Raw genomic sequence first — 10,829 nt, 5'->3', positions numbered from 1 at the left:
GGGCCATGAAAAACTGTATCATGTTCACATACTTTTGGTCTTAGAAATGGTGAAGACGCACAGCTTTGTGTGAGCGGAGCCTCAGATGGGGAGGGGGTAGTAAAGGAGCATCTCAAGTTGATCTGAATAAGGAGCTTTGCACTGGCAACCGCTCCTTGTTTACTTCAGCAGCCTTGGCCAATAAGGGGCCATGGCAATCTGGGATCAGAACCTAATCTCCTTGACTGGCGTGATCTATAGCTGGTGTAACCGAGGATTAAAATGAGTCATGGGCTGAAGATCAAAGGAAGGGCACGGAAAGGAGAAACCAGAGAGGAGTCAAATGGGCAAGCAAAGCATTCTGTTGAGCCAAACGGGTAGGCCCCGTGACAAGTCATCCCATCCGCCTCGTACGATATTGATGGCCCGGAAGAACCCGGTGGCAGGTTTTCAAGAAGGAGCGCAAAAGCCCTCCACTTCTTGTATTCCATTCGGATCCGTCAATGCCTAACATCTCGGGGAATAAGTATATGATACATGGTGCAAACAAATCTGTACAACAAGGGGTCAAGAGTAGGACAAGTCCACGCGGCAGGTGGAGCATGAGCAACCCGGCCGTTAGAAGACCTTGATCCCATTTCCGGCGGCCTGGTTCATGAAGAAGGACTTGAGGGGCCCAAGGGCGTTGACAGCGTTCAGGCCAACCGACCTCAGGGGCACCAAGGGACCACTGCCAACCGAGTAGAGCTTGTGGAGCTTGTCACAGACTCCAAGGAGCAAATGATTCGCCGCGTAGCGTTCGGAGGCGTACGGCTCTAGTGACATTGTGACGCCAATATCCTGCCCGTGGCTGACGGCGTACTCTATGGCCTTGGCTAGGCTCTGCACGTCGCCCTGCCCCTGGTTCAGGCCTTGCCCTGCAAGGGGGTGGATAGTGTGAGCGGCGTCCCCAACTAGAGCCACTCGCTCCGCGATGTAGGTGTCTGCGTGCCGCAGCTTCAGGGGGAACGAAGCGACGGTGCCTTCCTGGACTCCCACGGCCACTTGGGGAACGGCTCGATGGTCGACGGGGGTGTGTTCCAGTCTCCAGGAATACTCCTCGGCTTGCCCCGACTCTTGCGTATGCATGTACTCGAGGTCTGTCGGACTCAACCGGAAGGCGGCGTTCACCGTGGCAATGAAGTCCTTGGCCGATAGGCTCTTGAGCCGAGAGGCATTGGCGGGGGTCGTCGACCACACAAGGGTGGAGTAATTCCCTGGGAGGGGCAACATGGCCACTGGCCCTGTGGGGAGAAAGCGTTGGTAAGCGGTCTTGAGGTGATCTCCTCCCCAACCCTCCTCTTCCATCTCGAGTGTGGCAACAACGCCATGGCGGTTGTAGTCCCAGCCGCGGGCTTCGATGCCGGCGAACGACCGCACGGGGCTGTTCGCACCATCGGCACCGATTAGGAGGCGGGCAGAAAGCTGCTTGCCACCAGATAGGTGAATAACGGGCCATTCTCGCAGATCTAGCTCCTCCGTCTCCTCCCCGTACGCTATCCTCTCGACCTTCGCTTTGTCAAACACAGACACGCCGCCCAGCTCATACATCCTCTTCAGCAAGCCGGATGTGAGGTTCAGATTCTCGTTCATGTAGGCGATTGTCGTCCCCGCAGCAGGTGTAGAGCCTTGGGCCCAGTCGAACTCGATCCGCGCTCCCGTCACGCCATCCCACACCTGCATTTCCTGGTATGCCTGGACCCTGTCTCGCTCCAAATGTGACCATGCCCCGATTTGGTCGAGAAATGAAACGGAAGACGGTGTAAGGGAGCTGCATCGGTTGGAAAACTTGTTTGCGGGGAGCTTCCACGATCTGGTCTTGGCCAGGTCCTGCGCTTCGACGAGGGCGATTCGGAGATGCGCCGTGACGGGATTGGCGCCTGGAGGGTCAATGATCAGTATCCTAGCTCCAATGCCTCAAAATTACTGCAAAAACACATTGGTAGGCAACAATACTTACGCAACGCTGTCAAGAGACTGAGCCCCGCGGGCCCTCCACCGACGCAGACCACATCGTAAATGTCTGGTTGCGAGGCAGCGCTGGCGTAGGTTCGCCGCAGCTGTCTTTGGAGACTTCGGGTACAGCTCCGGCACACGTATGCGCTTCGTCGCCCAATTACTGTGTTCATTGTTGCATGCTTGGGCGATCAGTTCTCGGGGTAGCCGGGATTGTCAGAATCGAGGCACTTCCTTCCATCGTCATGGAGTCCAAGCTTGGCCGCGGCAGATCGATTTCTGGGCAAGTGGGCGTCATAATAGACCCTAACCCTGCCATATACTCTTTAGGTGGTGGTGTAAGTGCTGCCGCCAGGGTTCCGGACTTTGATATTCTCCTGGTGGCGCTTGTGTGTTTCACACCCCTTTTTAGTCCGCATATGCCTGAACTTTATTGACCAATTCAAGAAACAGGCATTTTGACTAGTTGAGCTAAGACCTTATGGTCCTTGTCAATCTGCATGCCGAGACTTGATGTGTGTCAGATATCCCCAGTTATGGGACATGAACAATTCGATGCCTAACGGATATATAGCGTGTTCAGCCCATCCTTACCGCCGGTTTCTTTTCTATGATTTTGGTTCCGTATTTAAGCCATTTACTCTCACACACCCTCAAATATTACTTTATCTCCGCACCCCATATCTTACGAAAAAGAAAAACGCCCAATATATCCAGCAAGTAATCTAAACATCCAACACTAAGCCCACAATGTCATGTAAGATCCCACCAAGCAACCCTCTATCCCACCCCACACCCACCCATCATTTCTAACCCCCCTCCCCAGTCTTCACCACAACCGCCACCGTAACCCACACCACCCGCCTCCCCCGAGGCAAAACCCGCGCCGAAGCCATCGCCCTCCTCTCCGACCACGACTTCTTCCTCTCCTGCGACCCCCACCTCACCAAAGCCGAGCTGATCCCCCGCGCCGAATTCGCCACGCTCAACCCACCCCCGGCCGTGCCGGACCACGTCAAGCCCGAGCTCCGCGCCAAACCGGTACCATCCCAGCCCAACTCCGGCTCCGGCTCCTCCGGCTCCTCCGGCTCGAGCCAATACGAGGGCGAGGGCGAGGCACCGGAAACGGTACCCGAATGCTACCGCGTCACGGACATCGTGCATGCCATCCCCGCGGGGATATGGGACACGAATGTGGTGAGCGTTTTTGAGATTACGGATATTGAGGAGGGGTGGTTTGTGCGCATTAGGAGCCCGCTGTCGGTGGTGATGGAGACGTTTTGGCGGGTGAGGGAGGTTGCTGGTGGTGCTGGTGGTGCTGGTGCTGGAGAATCAGGGGATGAGGATGGTGAGGGTGGTGAGGGTGAGGCGGGGCCGGGGTTGGAGTTGGTGGAGGAAATTACGATTAGTTGCTCGAGGTTGTTGATGGGGATTGTGAAGTCGCAGTGTGAGAATGATTGGAAGCAGATTCATGGGAAGATGGTTGCGAGGTTGGTTGGGGAGGGGGAGAAATAGGGGGTCTTGGAGGAGGATGTATGATACTGGATGAAGGTCCAAGTGATGATTTTGGGACGGAATTAGCAGGCGGGTCGCTTGTGAGGACATGCTGAGCGTATTTTTATGACAAAAGCTTGACACCATGAATTTTGGCAATAATATGAGTGAAAAGTTAATCTTTCGCCGACTTTGAAGGTCATCGCAAGTGCACGTGAAAGAATGAGACGGACAGACCGTCCGATATAACTGGATAATAAAGCCGTCCGTCCGATTGAATCAAGGCTAGACCACAACTGCAACTTTGTGTGAATTCTTGGACCAGCTGATACAAAAGGTCTAAGTACACCATTAATCCTGTGCTAAACCTCACAAGCACAAGGGGAAATAGAGAGGAGTGGTAAGTGTGACGGAGATGATATCTGCTTTTTGACAGATCAGGTGGAGAGATGAAAAAGTCGAGTTTCAAACCCTGGGATGGCTTGAGGCACAATATCCTTGCGATGCCCACTGCGGCAACTGCCGCTTGCCAAAGTGGTTCGTCCCACGTGTTTGCCCCTGAAGTGATTGGATCAAACAGCCACTAGCGTCGTTTTAGCCTCATCCGGTTCTGTAACCCCTGGATCAGTTCAGGGACACTCACCACCAAGACTCTAACATCGAGAACTCTCCCAGATCTGGCATCAACAATGCATTCTGCGACTTAATACCTTGCAACTTGATCCTGCCTGATCCGCATCTGATTGTTCTGCAAGGCCAACTATTCAAGTTCATCACTGTTATTGTTTGCCCAAGTCATCCTCTCGCGGGATTGGCCGCCTTCATCTTGAACTCACACAAGAGACCCGAGACGACATCATTGCCCCGTATTTCAGCAGAGGTTTTGGTGCTAGTTAATTTGCGTGAGTCACTGTTAAATTATTTATTTTGTGGTCTCCGATTCTTGTTGTCAATCGCCAAACTAGTATCAAGTCTGTCAAGACAACCATCAGCAAACTAACCAAGATGCAGAGCGGCGACGACGACAACCGCCAAGGGTCCACCAACCCTCCTACCACTGCCGCCCAGCGAAGAAGAGGCGACCCGAGCGAGGGCAGCGAGGCTCCCTCGACCCGCCGCCGGGCCACCACCCGCGAGGTTCGCCTTCCGCGGACCCATCCCTCCCTTCCTCCTTGCCCCGGGCCCCCGCCCACAGGACCTCTTCCGCCCCTCCCTGCCCACGCAGGGCCAACCGAGAATTCGCTGCTGTTCCCAGAGCAGCGCCGGTCCATCTTCCGCTGGCTGGACCAGATCGCCCTCCCAGAGGATTGGTAAGTAGTACCAGTGCTTTATTCCATCAGCCCGCGTTGCCCTGAAACTGCCTCCCTAGCACTATTAATGTTTTTTTGACGATGGGTTTATTGAGACCTTTGGATCTAATCATTCAAATAGCGAACCGGCCAATCCAGAAGATTGTGCCGAGAGGGAAGCCCCAGAGCCGGAGGAGGAGGTGGCCCGGGCGCCTCAACAGTCTGAGGCAGGTGCCCTCGAGAGCGGGCTTCGCGGCCTTCGGATTCGGAGCCACTGGCTCGCCGCCCAGCAGCGGGAACCGACCGAGCTGTCATTCTCTCTGGTGTTTGGCGAATCTGCCCGATCTCCTCGGCCACGCGCCCTAAGCCCCAGCCGCGCGTCCTCCGACACGCTACCGGTCGACCAGCTTGCCGGGAACAAAAGGGTGCGTGACAGCACCAACCAATCCTCTCCCCGCAACTAGCTCGGTCCTCAGACCGACCCTCGCCCATCGCCATGGCTAGTACCAACCTGCAGGTTCGAAACGCGGACTTTCCTACTAGCAAACACAAGGCGATTGAAGATGCGAAAAAAATGCAGGCAATCGTGGAGGAGGATTGCAACAGGGCTGGGAAGGATGTTCCGCCCTACCAACTCCAAGAGTTAATCGGCAAGGGGAACTACGGTCGGGTCTACAAGGCCACCGACGTCAACACGAAAGCGCTCGTTGCCGTCAAAATTATCAACATCGAAGAAGGCGACACCCTGAACCCGAAACTCGCTGACACGTACAGCGAGTTCATGCACGAGTTCTCGACGCTCAAGAAGCTCAGCGAGAGTGGCGCAAAGAATATCAACCTCAATCTCGACGCTCTGCCGGTCGGCCAGGCCATGTGGATGGTCACGGAGTACTGCGCCGGAGGAAGTGTCGCGACCCTCATGAAGCCCACAGCGCCCGGGGGATTGCAGGACAAATGGATCATCCCCATCGTGCGAGAGGTGGCAGAAGCCATCTACTGGGTCCACAAAGAAGGCATCATCCACCGAGACATCAAATGCGCCAACGTCTTAGTCACCGAGGCGGGCAGCGTTCAGCTCTGCGACTTTGGCGTGGCCGGAATTGTCGAATCCAAAGTTGACAAGCGGACCACCTTCATCGGGACCCTGCACTGGATGGCTCCAGAACTCTTTGACCCTGTCCCCTCCTACAGCACACCAGTCGATATCTGGGCCTTTGGCTCGTTGGTGTACGAATTGGCCTCGGGTCTCCCTCCCAACGTCACGGCGGGCTTCAACGTTCATGAGCTGGGACAATACATCAAACATCACGCTCCACGTTTGGAGGGCGATTATTCCGATCAGATCAAGGACCTGGTGGCTTTCTGTCTCGTTGAAGACCCGGCCAAGCGGCCAAGCATCCAGGAAATCCAGCGGCACCCATACATCTTCGGCACCAGCGAACAGTATCCGGCCGCCTCGCTCGCCAACCTTGTCAAGGCATACAAGCTATGGGAGGGCCAGGGCGGTGTCAGAAGGTCGTTGTTCGCTCCATTCGGTGTGCTAGGGCCGTCAGATTACGAATCCTCGACCCTGCCCAGTGACGAGTGGAATTTTAGCACCACCGTCGACTTTGACCGGCAGCTCATGGACACGGATGCCCGAGCGGTTTTTGACGTGTACGGTTCCAACGTCGACTTTGAGCTCAACGAACAAACCTCTCGTCCCCCGAAACCCAAGCAGCGCCGCCGGCTTCCCCCACAACTCCAGCCAAAAACGGTGCCCCTTGAGAAGGTGTTCGACCCCAACACCATTTCCAATTACGAGGACAATTCGCGCGCATACTACGGCAGAGCACCCCCCCCTCCTATGACCACCACATCAGATCTACCCCTGCGGGACGACTCGCTTCACTCGACGCTCCGGGAGTCGCTCATTGACCTTGATGCCTCCCTTCACGACGGTGGGGACCTATCCCAGTTTGTCGACATGGCGACTATCCGGGCCGGCATGCGTGTTCCAAGCGACTCTGAGAATGAAGATGTCACGGACTTTAATAAAGCACCCCTAAGCGATCCCGCCGACTTGAACCCCAACCGCCGCACCCAAGAATGGAAGTTCCCGACCATGGCTCCTCCGGCATCCGCCAACCCGGAAATGTCCCGTTTCCCGTTCCACGAGCAGCGGACCGACTCGAACCCCCGTCCTCCTCTGATTTTTCACCCCACAGAAGACCCGAACGGTTTCCAACCTGAACCCTATGATCCCGCGCCGCCTCAACCCCTTCCAGACAACCGTGCCTCAGTAGGCAGTCTTATTGATCTCGACGAGGGTCTAGTGATGCCCGAACCGCCCCGGCCATCGACCGCCAACTCGGATGTCGCCTCGGTGGCAGGCTCGGATATCGGTGGCGCGAACCCTTTCGATCTCGAGCGCCACGCCTCCCTTTACCAACCGACCCAACTAGGGATCCGCGAGCCCTCCATCTTCATTTCGGACGACAGCGATTTTGCCCGTTTGGCGAGAGCCAGTACTGATGACACACAATCAATGCCTCCTGACTTTATTCCTGCCAGCGTCCGCAGCGGCTCACAGTCGGTATCCCACTCGCGCTCAACCAGCTACGACGACGACAGCTATTCCACCAGCGGGTACGAGTCGGAGTACCTCACTATGGGCACGTCGACGCCCATGAGCGTATCGGACAGACCCAGCCGGGCGCGGACCAGGGCGCGGTCGCAGTCGGGCGCGAGCATCAACAGCACGCAGCTGCAGCACCCGAGGGTCGCCGCGATGAACGGCTCGGGGGCGGACCACGCGGATTTGAGCGGGGGCGTGCCGGCGCCGCCGTCGGCGAGGGTCATGCAGGGTGCGGCTGGTCGCGAACAGGTGCGCGACGAGGTGATGCGCTTGCTTGCGAGCTTCTCGGAGCAGCTGACTGCTACGAATGCGTATGTTTCTGCGCTGCCGGTGAGAGCGGGCCGGAGGGGCAGCGAGGCTTATGCTGGTTGATGAGACTGGAGATGGATGGATGGATATGATGCGACGTGGGTTTCTTATGGCCACGATGTAAATTATGTAGTTTGAGGGGACTTCTCTCTCTTTTTCATGGTATGGAGAGCACATCGGATGATACAGCATGGGCAGCCAGCATGGCGTTGGTACAGAGGCGGATTCGGCATTTTATTAGCGGCGGGTTACCGACCTTACTTTGCTTTACGGAAATGGATGCGCATATCCCATCGATCTATGGGTCGTGGAATTATTTTGGGGTTAGGTGTTGTTGTGAGATGGTGGGCATGACTGAAAATCAGGGAGCGCGATGTGTGATGTTGAAAGATCTGATGGATCTTGGGGTTCGTAAAAAATTCTCCGGTGACTCAACAACTTACACCTAGAATCGCATCTTTCAAGTCTTTCACTCAACGCCACCTCAAATATAAATCCTCAAAAATACTCCCCTCCAAATCCTAGCCGTAAAAGGGCATTCAAGTTGGCGGGGATCTCCTTGCTTGGTTTTTCTGCGCGCTGGACCGCTGCATCTAGGAGCCTTCTTCCGTTTCGATTCGGTCGCACCCGATTCGGGCAGATCACAGCCGCAGCACTTACACACCCCCGGCCCATCCACAACCCGGCCATGGAAACCCGGATTCTCAAAGTGCCGCTCGCCGGCAAAGACGACTCGGCCCTCGGCCGGTGGGCGTCCTCCAGCCCGGATGGCACACCAGACCTCACCACATGGGAGGTGACAGCCACCGACGACGCCGTGCTGGCCCCTCTCCAGGAAGCAGCACACCTCCTGCGCACCACCGACGTCCCCGTCGCCTTCCCCACCGAAACCGTCTACGGCCTCGGCGCCGACGCCACCCGCTCCGCCGCCGTCCGCGGCATCTACTCGGCCAAGGGCCGCCCCTCCGACAACCCCCTGATCGTGCACATCAGCGACCTCACCATGCTCCGCCAACTCCTCTCCCCCCCCTCCCCAGAAACCGACCCCATCCCCCCCATCTACCACCCCCTCATCACGCGCTTCTGGCCCGGGCCCCTAACCATCCTCCTCCCCCTCCCCGCGCCCCACTCCCCGCTCGCTCCCGAAGTAACCGCGTCGCAACCCTCCTTCGGCGCGCGCATGCCCGCCTCGGCCCTCGCGCGCTCCCTGATCACCCTCGCGCGCGCCCCGCTCGCCGCCCCCTCCGCCAACGCCTCCACGCGGCCCAGCCCGACGGCCGCGGCGCACGTGCGCGATGATTTGGAGGGGCGGATCGCGTTGGTGTTGGATGGCGGGGTGTGTGGTGTGGGGGTGGAGAGTACGGTGGTGGATGGGATGTGCGTGCCGCCGGTGGTGTTGAGGCCGGGGGGCGTGGGGTTGGAGGCGTTGAGGGGGTGTCCTGGGTGGGAGGGGGTCAGGAAGGCGTATGTGGATGGGGTGGAGGGGGGGGTGGCGCCGAGGGCGCCGGGGATGAAGTATAAGCATTATAGTCCGAGGGCGAGGGTGGTGTTGTTTGAGGGGGGGAGGGGAGGTGTGGGGGAGGTGGTAAAGGGGGGTGGAGGGGAGACGGTCGGGGTTATTAGGACGGGGGGGTGGCCTGTTGCGGGGGGGTTGGGGTATGCGAGGTTGGGGGAGGCGGCGGTTGTGGATGGGGAGGGGGGGACGGAGACGGGGTTGGTGGTTAAGGAGGGGGTGCTTTTGAGTGAGGATGGAAGTGAGCGAGGGAGGTTGTTGGATGTGGATCTTGGGGGGGACGTCAAGGGGGTTGCGCATGGTTTGTTTGCGGCGCTGAGAGAGCTGGATAGGCTTGGAGCGGATGTCATCTTGGTGGAAGGGGTTAGTGACGGGGACGATATCGCCGCGGCGGTCATGAACAGGCTCCGGAAGGCGGCGTCGGAAATTAGGTCTTAGATAGACGCATTAGACGTCTCCCAGGAGGCATCTTTTCCACTCAGCAGTCCTGCTACTCGACGACACGCAACTCGCCCAACCATTTTCATAAAATATTCTAAACTCATATCATAACCCCTTCCCATTCCCGTTGCCGCCCCTTACAACCCCTGCCTCAGCCAGTCCGTCAGCTTCGCCTTGCCTAGTTGCGCCAGGTTGTTGACGCCCTGCTCGCTGAAAGGATCGATCCGGCTGAGGTTGACGTCCTGCGACGGCGCCTTGCTGCACCGCTGCACAATAATAGTCGGGTCCGTCTCGAGCACCACGCCGTCGTCGCAGATCTCGTCAACAGCCAGCGACACCAGGTCGTAGTTCTCGATGATGGTGCGCTTGTCGACTGACTGCTTGAACAGCAGATGCAGGCTGTCACGCAGGGCCAGCAGCACATTATACAGCAGGATCTCGTTGTCGCCAAGGCTACCAACCACGTACAAGGCCACGTCTGACTCCATCTTGTATAGCACAATGCGGTTGTCGTAGAGCAGGATGTCGCCGGTCTGCTTGGCTGTCTTTTGGAGGAGCCCCTTCTCGAATCGGGTCTGGGAGGTCTTGTCGGGGTAGGGGTTCTGCGAGGAGCTAGCGGGGGCTGCGCAAGTCAATACTCGATCGGCGTTTTAAACTATTTTCCTCGGTCATTGGGTCTCGTACCGGCTCCTGTTGGGTTCGTTACCGCCTGGTGCGGCGGGGTGTAGTACTTTGTGAATATCCGCGACCCGTCCTCGCTAGAAAGGATGACTGGCCGGTGTCAGCTTGATCGCAGGTTATGCCAGAAGCTTAGTCGCAACTGGTGGCGGGTCGCGAGTGTCCATACGGATAGCGTTGACGCTGTACAGCGACATTCCTGCCGACATGATGGCGGTATTTTTATGGTTACCCGGCTTGTCCAAATATTCTTTGACACGGTTGTCGGGTTCGAGGGGGCGCAATGGGCAGCCGGGTTATCGTGGGTGGGATGTGCTGCTGTCGTCGTTTGGCTGGTGCTTTGCGGCGTTCTGGAGTTGTGGGGTTCTGTTCTTGTCGCTGTGATGTGGCTTGACCTTTGGCTCCTTGAACTGCCCCACAATTCCAGGTCCGTATCTTACAGGGGGGGTTTTAATGGCCTGCGCGCAGTGCCCCTGGCGACGCGTAAAGTGGTTGGGTCAACGCGAACTTTCGC

At 57.5% G+C, this 10,829-nt stretch overlaps 5 protein-coding genes across 5 annotated transcripts; 3 read left to right on the top strand and 2 right to left on the bottom strand.

Annotated features, from left to right (window-relative positions):
- Positions 1–597: 597 nt before the first annotated feature.
- On the bottom strand, positions 598–2,147 carry F5144DRAFT_543373 (uncharacterized protein; the record flags this gene model as incomplete). The annotated part of the gene is made up of 2 exons (XM_066787244.1): positions 598–1,898; positions 1,979–2,147. 2 exons carry the CDS (start codon positions 2,145–2,147, stop codon positions 598–600), a joined length of 1,470 nt encoding a protein of 489 aa, XP_066648590.1.
- A 185-nt stretch (positions 2,148–2,332) lies between these two features.
- On the top strand, positions 2,333–3,675 carry F5144DRAFT_555830 (uncharacterized protein). Its single transcript, XM_066787934.1, has 2 exons — positions 2,333–2,731; positions 2,801–3,675. The coding sequence occupies exons 1-2, from the start codon at positions 2,725–2,727 to the stop codon at positions 3,487–3,489; spliced, it is 696 nt and encodes a 231-aa protein (XP_066648589.1). The 5' UTR covers positions 2,333–2,724; the 3' UTR covers positions 3,490–3,675.
- Positions 3,676–4,473: 798 nt separating this feature from the next.
- On the top strand, positions 4,474–7,746 carry F5144DRAFT_543371 (uncharacterized protein; the record flags this gene model as incomplete). Its single annotated transcript, XM_066787243.1, has 3 exons — positions 4,474–4,778; positions 4,900–5,182; positions 5,338–7,746. 3 exons carry the CDS (start codon positions 4,474–4,476, stop codon positions 7,744–7,746), a joined length of 2,997 nt encoding a protein of 998 aa, XP_066648588.1.
- Positions 7,747–8,059: 313 nt separating this feature from the next.
- Positions 8,060–9,704, top strand: F5144DRAFT_636956 (DHBP synthase RibB-like alpha/beta domain-containing protein). The gene is made up of 2 exons (XM_066792642.1): positions 8,060–9,292; positions 9,392–9,704. The coding sequence occupies exons 1-2, from the start codon at positions 8,372–8,374 to the stop codon at positions 9,632–9,634; spliced, it is 1,164 nt and encodes a 387-aa protein (XP_066648587.1). The 5' UTR covers positions 8,060–8,371; the 3' UTR covers positions 9,635–9,704.
- F5144DRAFT_555823 (Longin-like domain-containing protein) lies at positions 9,388–10,823 on the bottom strand. Its single transcript, XM_066787933.1, has 3 exons — positions 10,485–10,823; positions 10,322–10,408; positions 9,388–10,259 (listed from the first exon to the last, which is right to left on the bottom strand). Exons 1-3 carry the CDS (start codon positions 10,522–10,524, stop codon positions 9,775–9,777), a joined length of 612 nt encoding a protein of 203 aa, XP_066648586.1. The 5' UTR covers positions 10,525–10,823; the 3' UTR covers positions 9,388–9,774.
- Positions 10,824–10,829: the final 6 nt, after the last annotated feature.

The sequence above is a fragment of the Chaetomium tenue genome (assembly GCF_020726465.1).
Source record: "Chaetomium tenue strain MPI-SDFR-AT-0079 chromosome Unknown F5144scaffold_1, whole genome shotgun sequence".
In the NCBI taxonomy this organism is placed as follows: domain Eukaryota; kingdom Fungi; phylum Ascomycota; class Sordariomycetes; order Sordariales; family Chaetomiaceae; genus Chaetomium; species Chaetomium tenue.
This window is presented reverse-complemented; position numbering and strand designations above follow the sequence as displayed.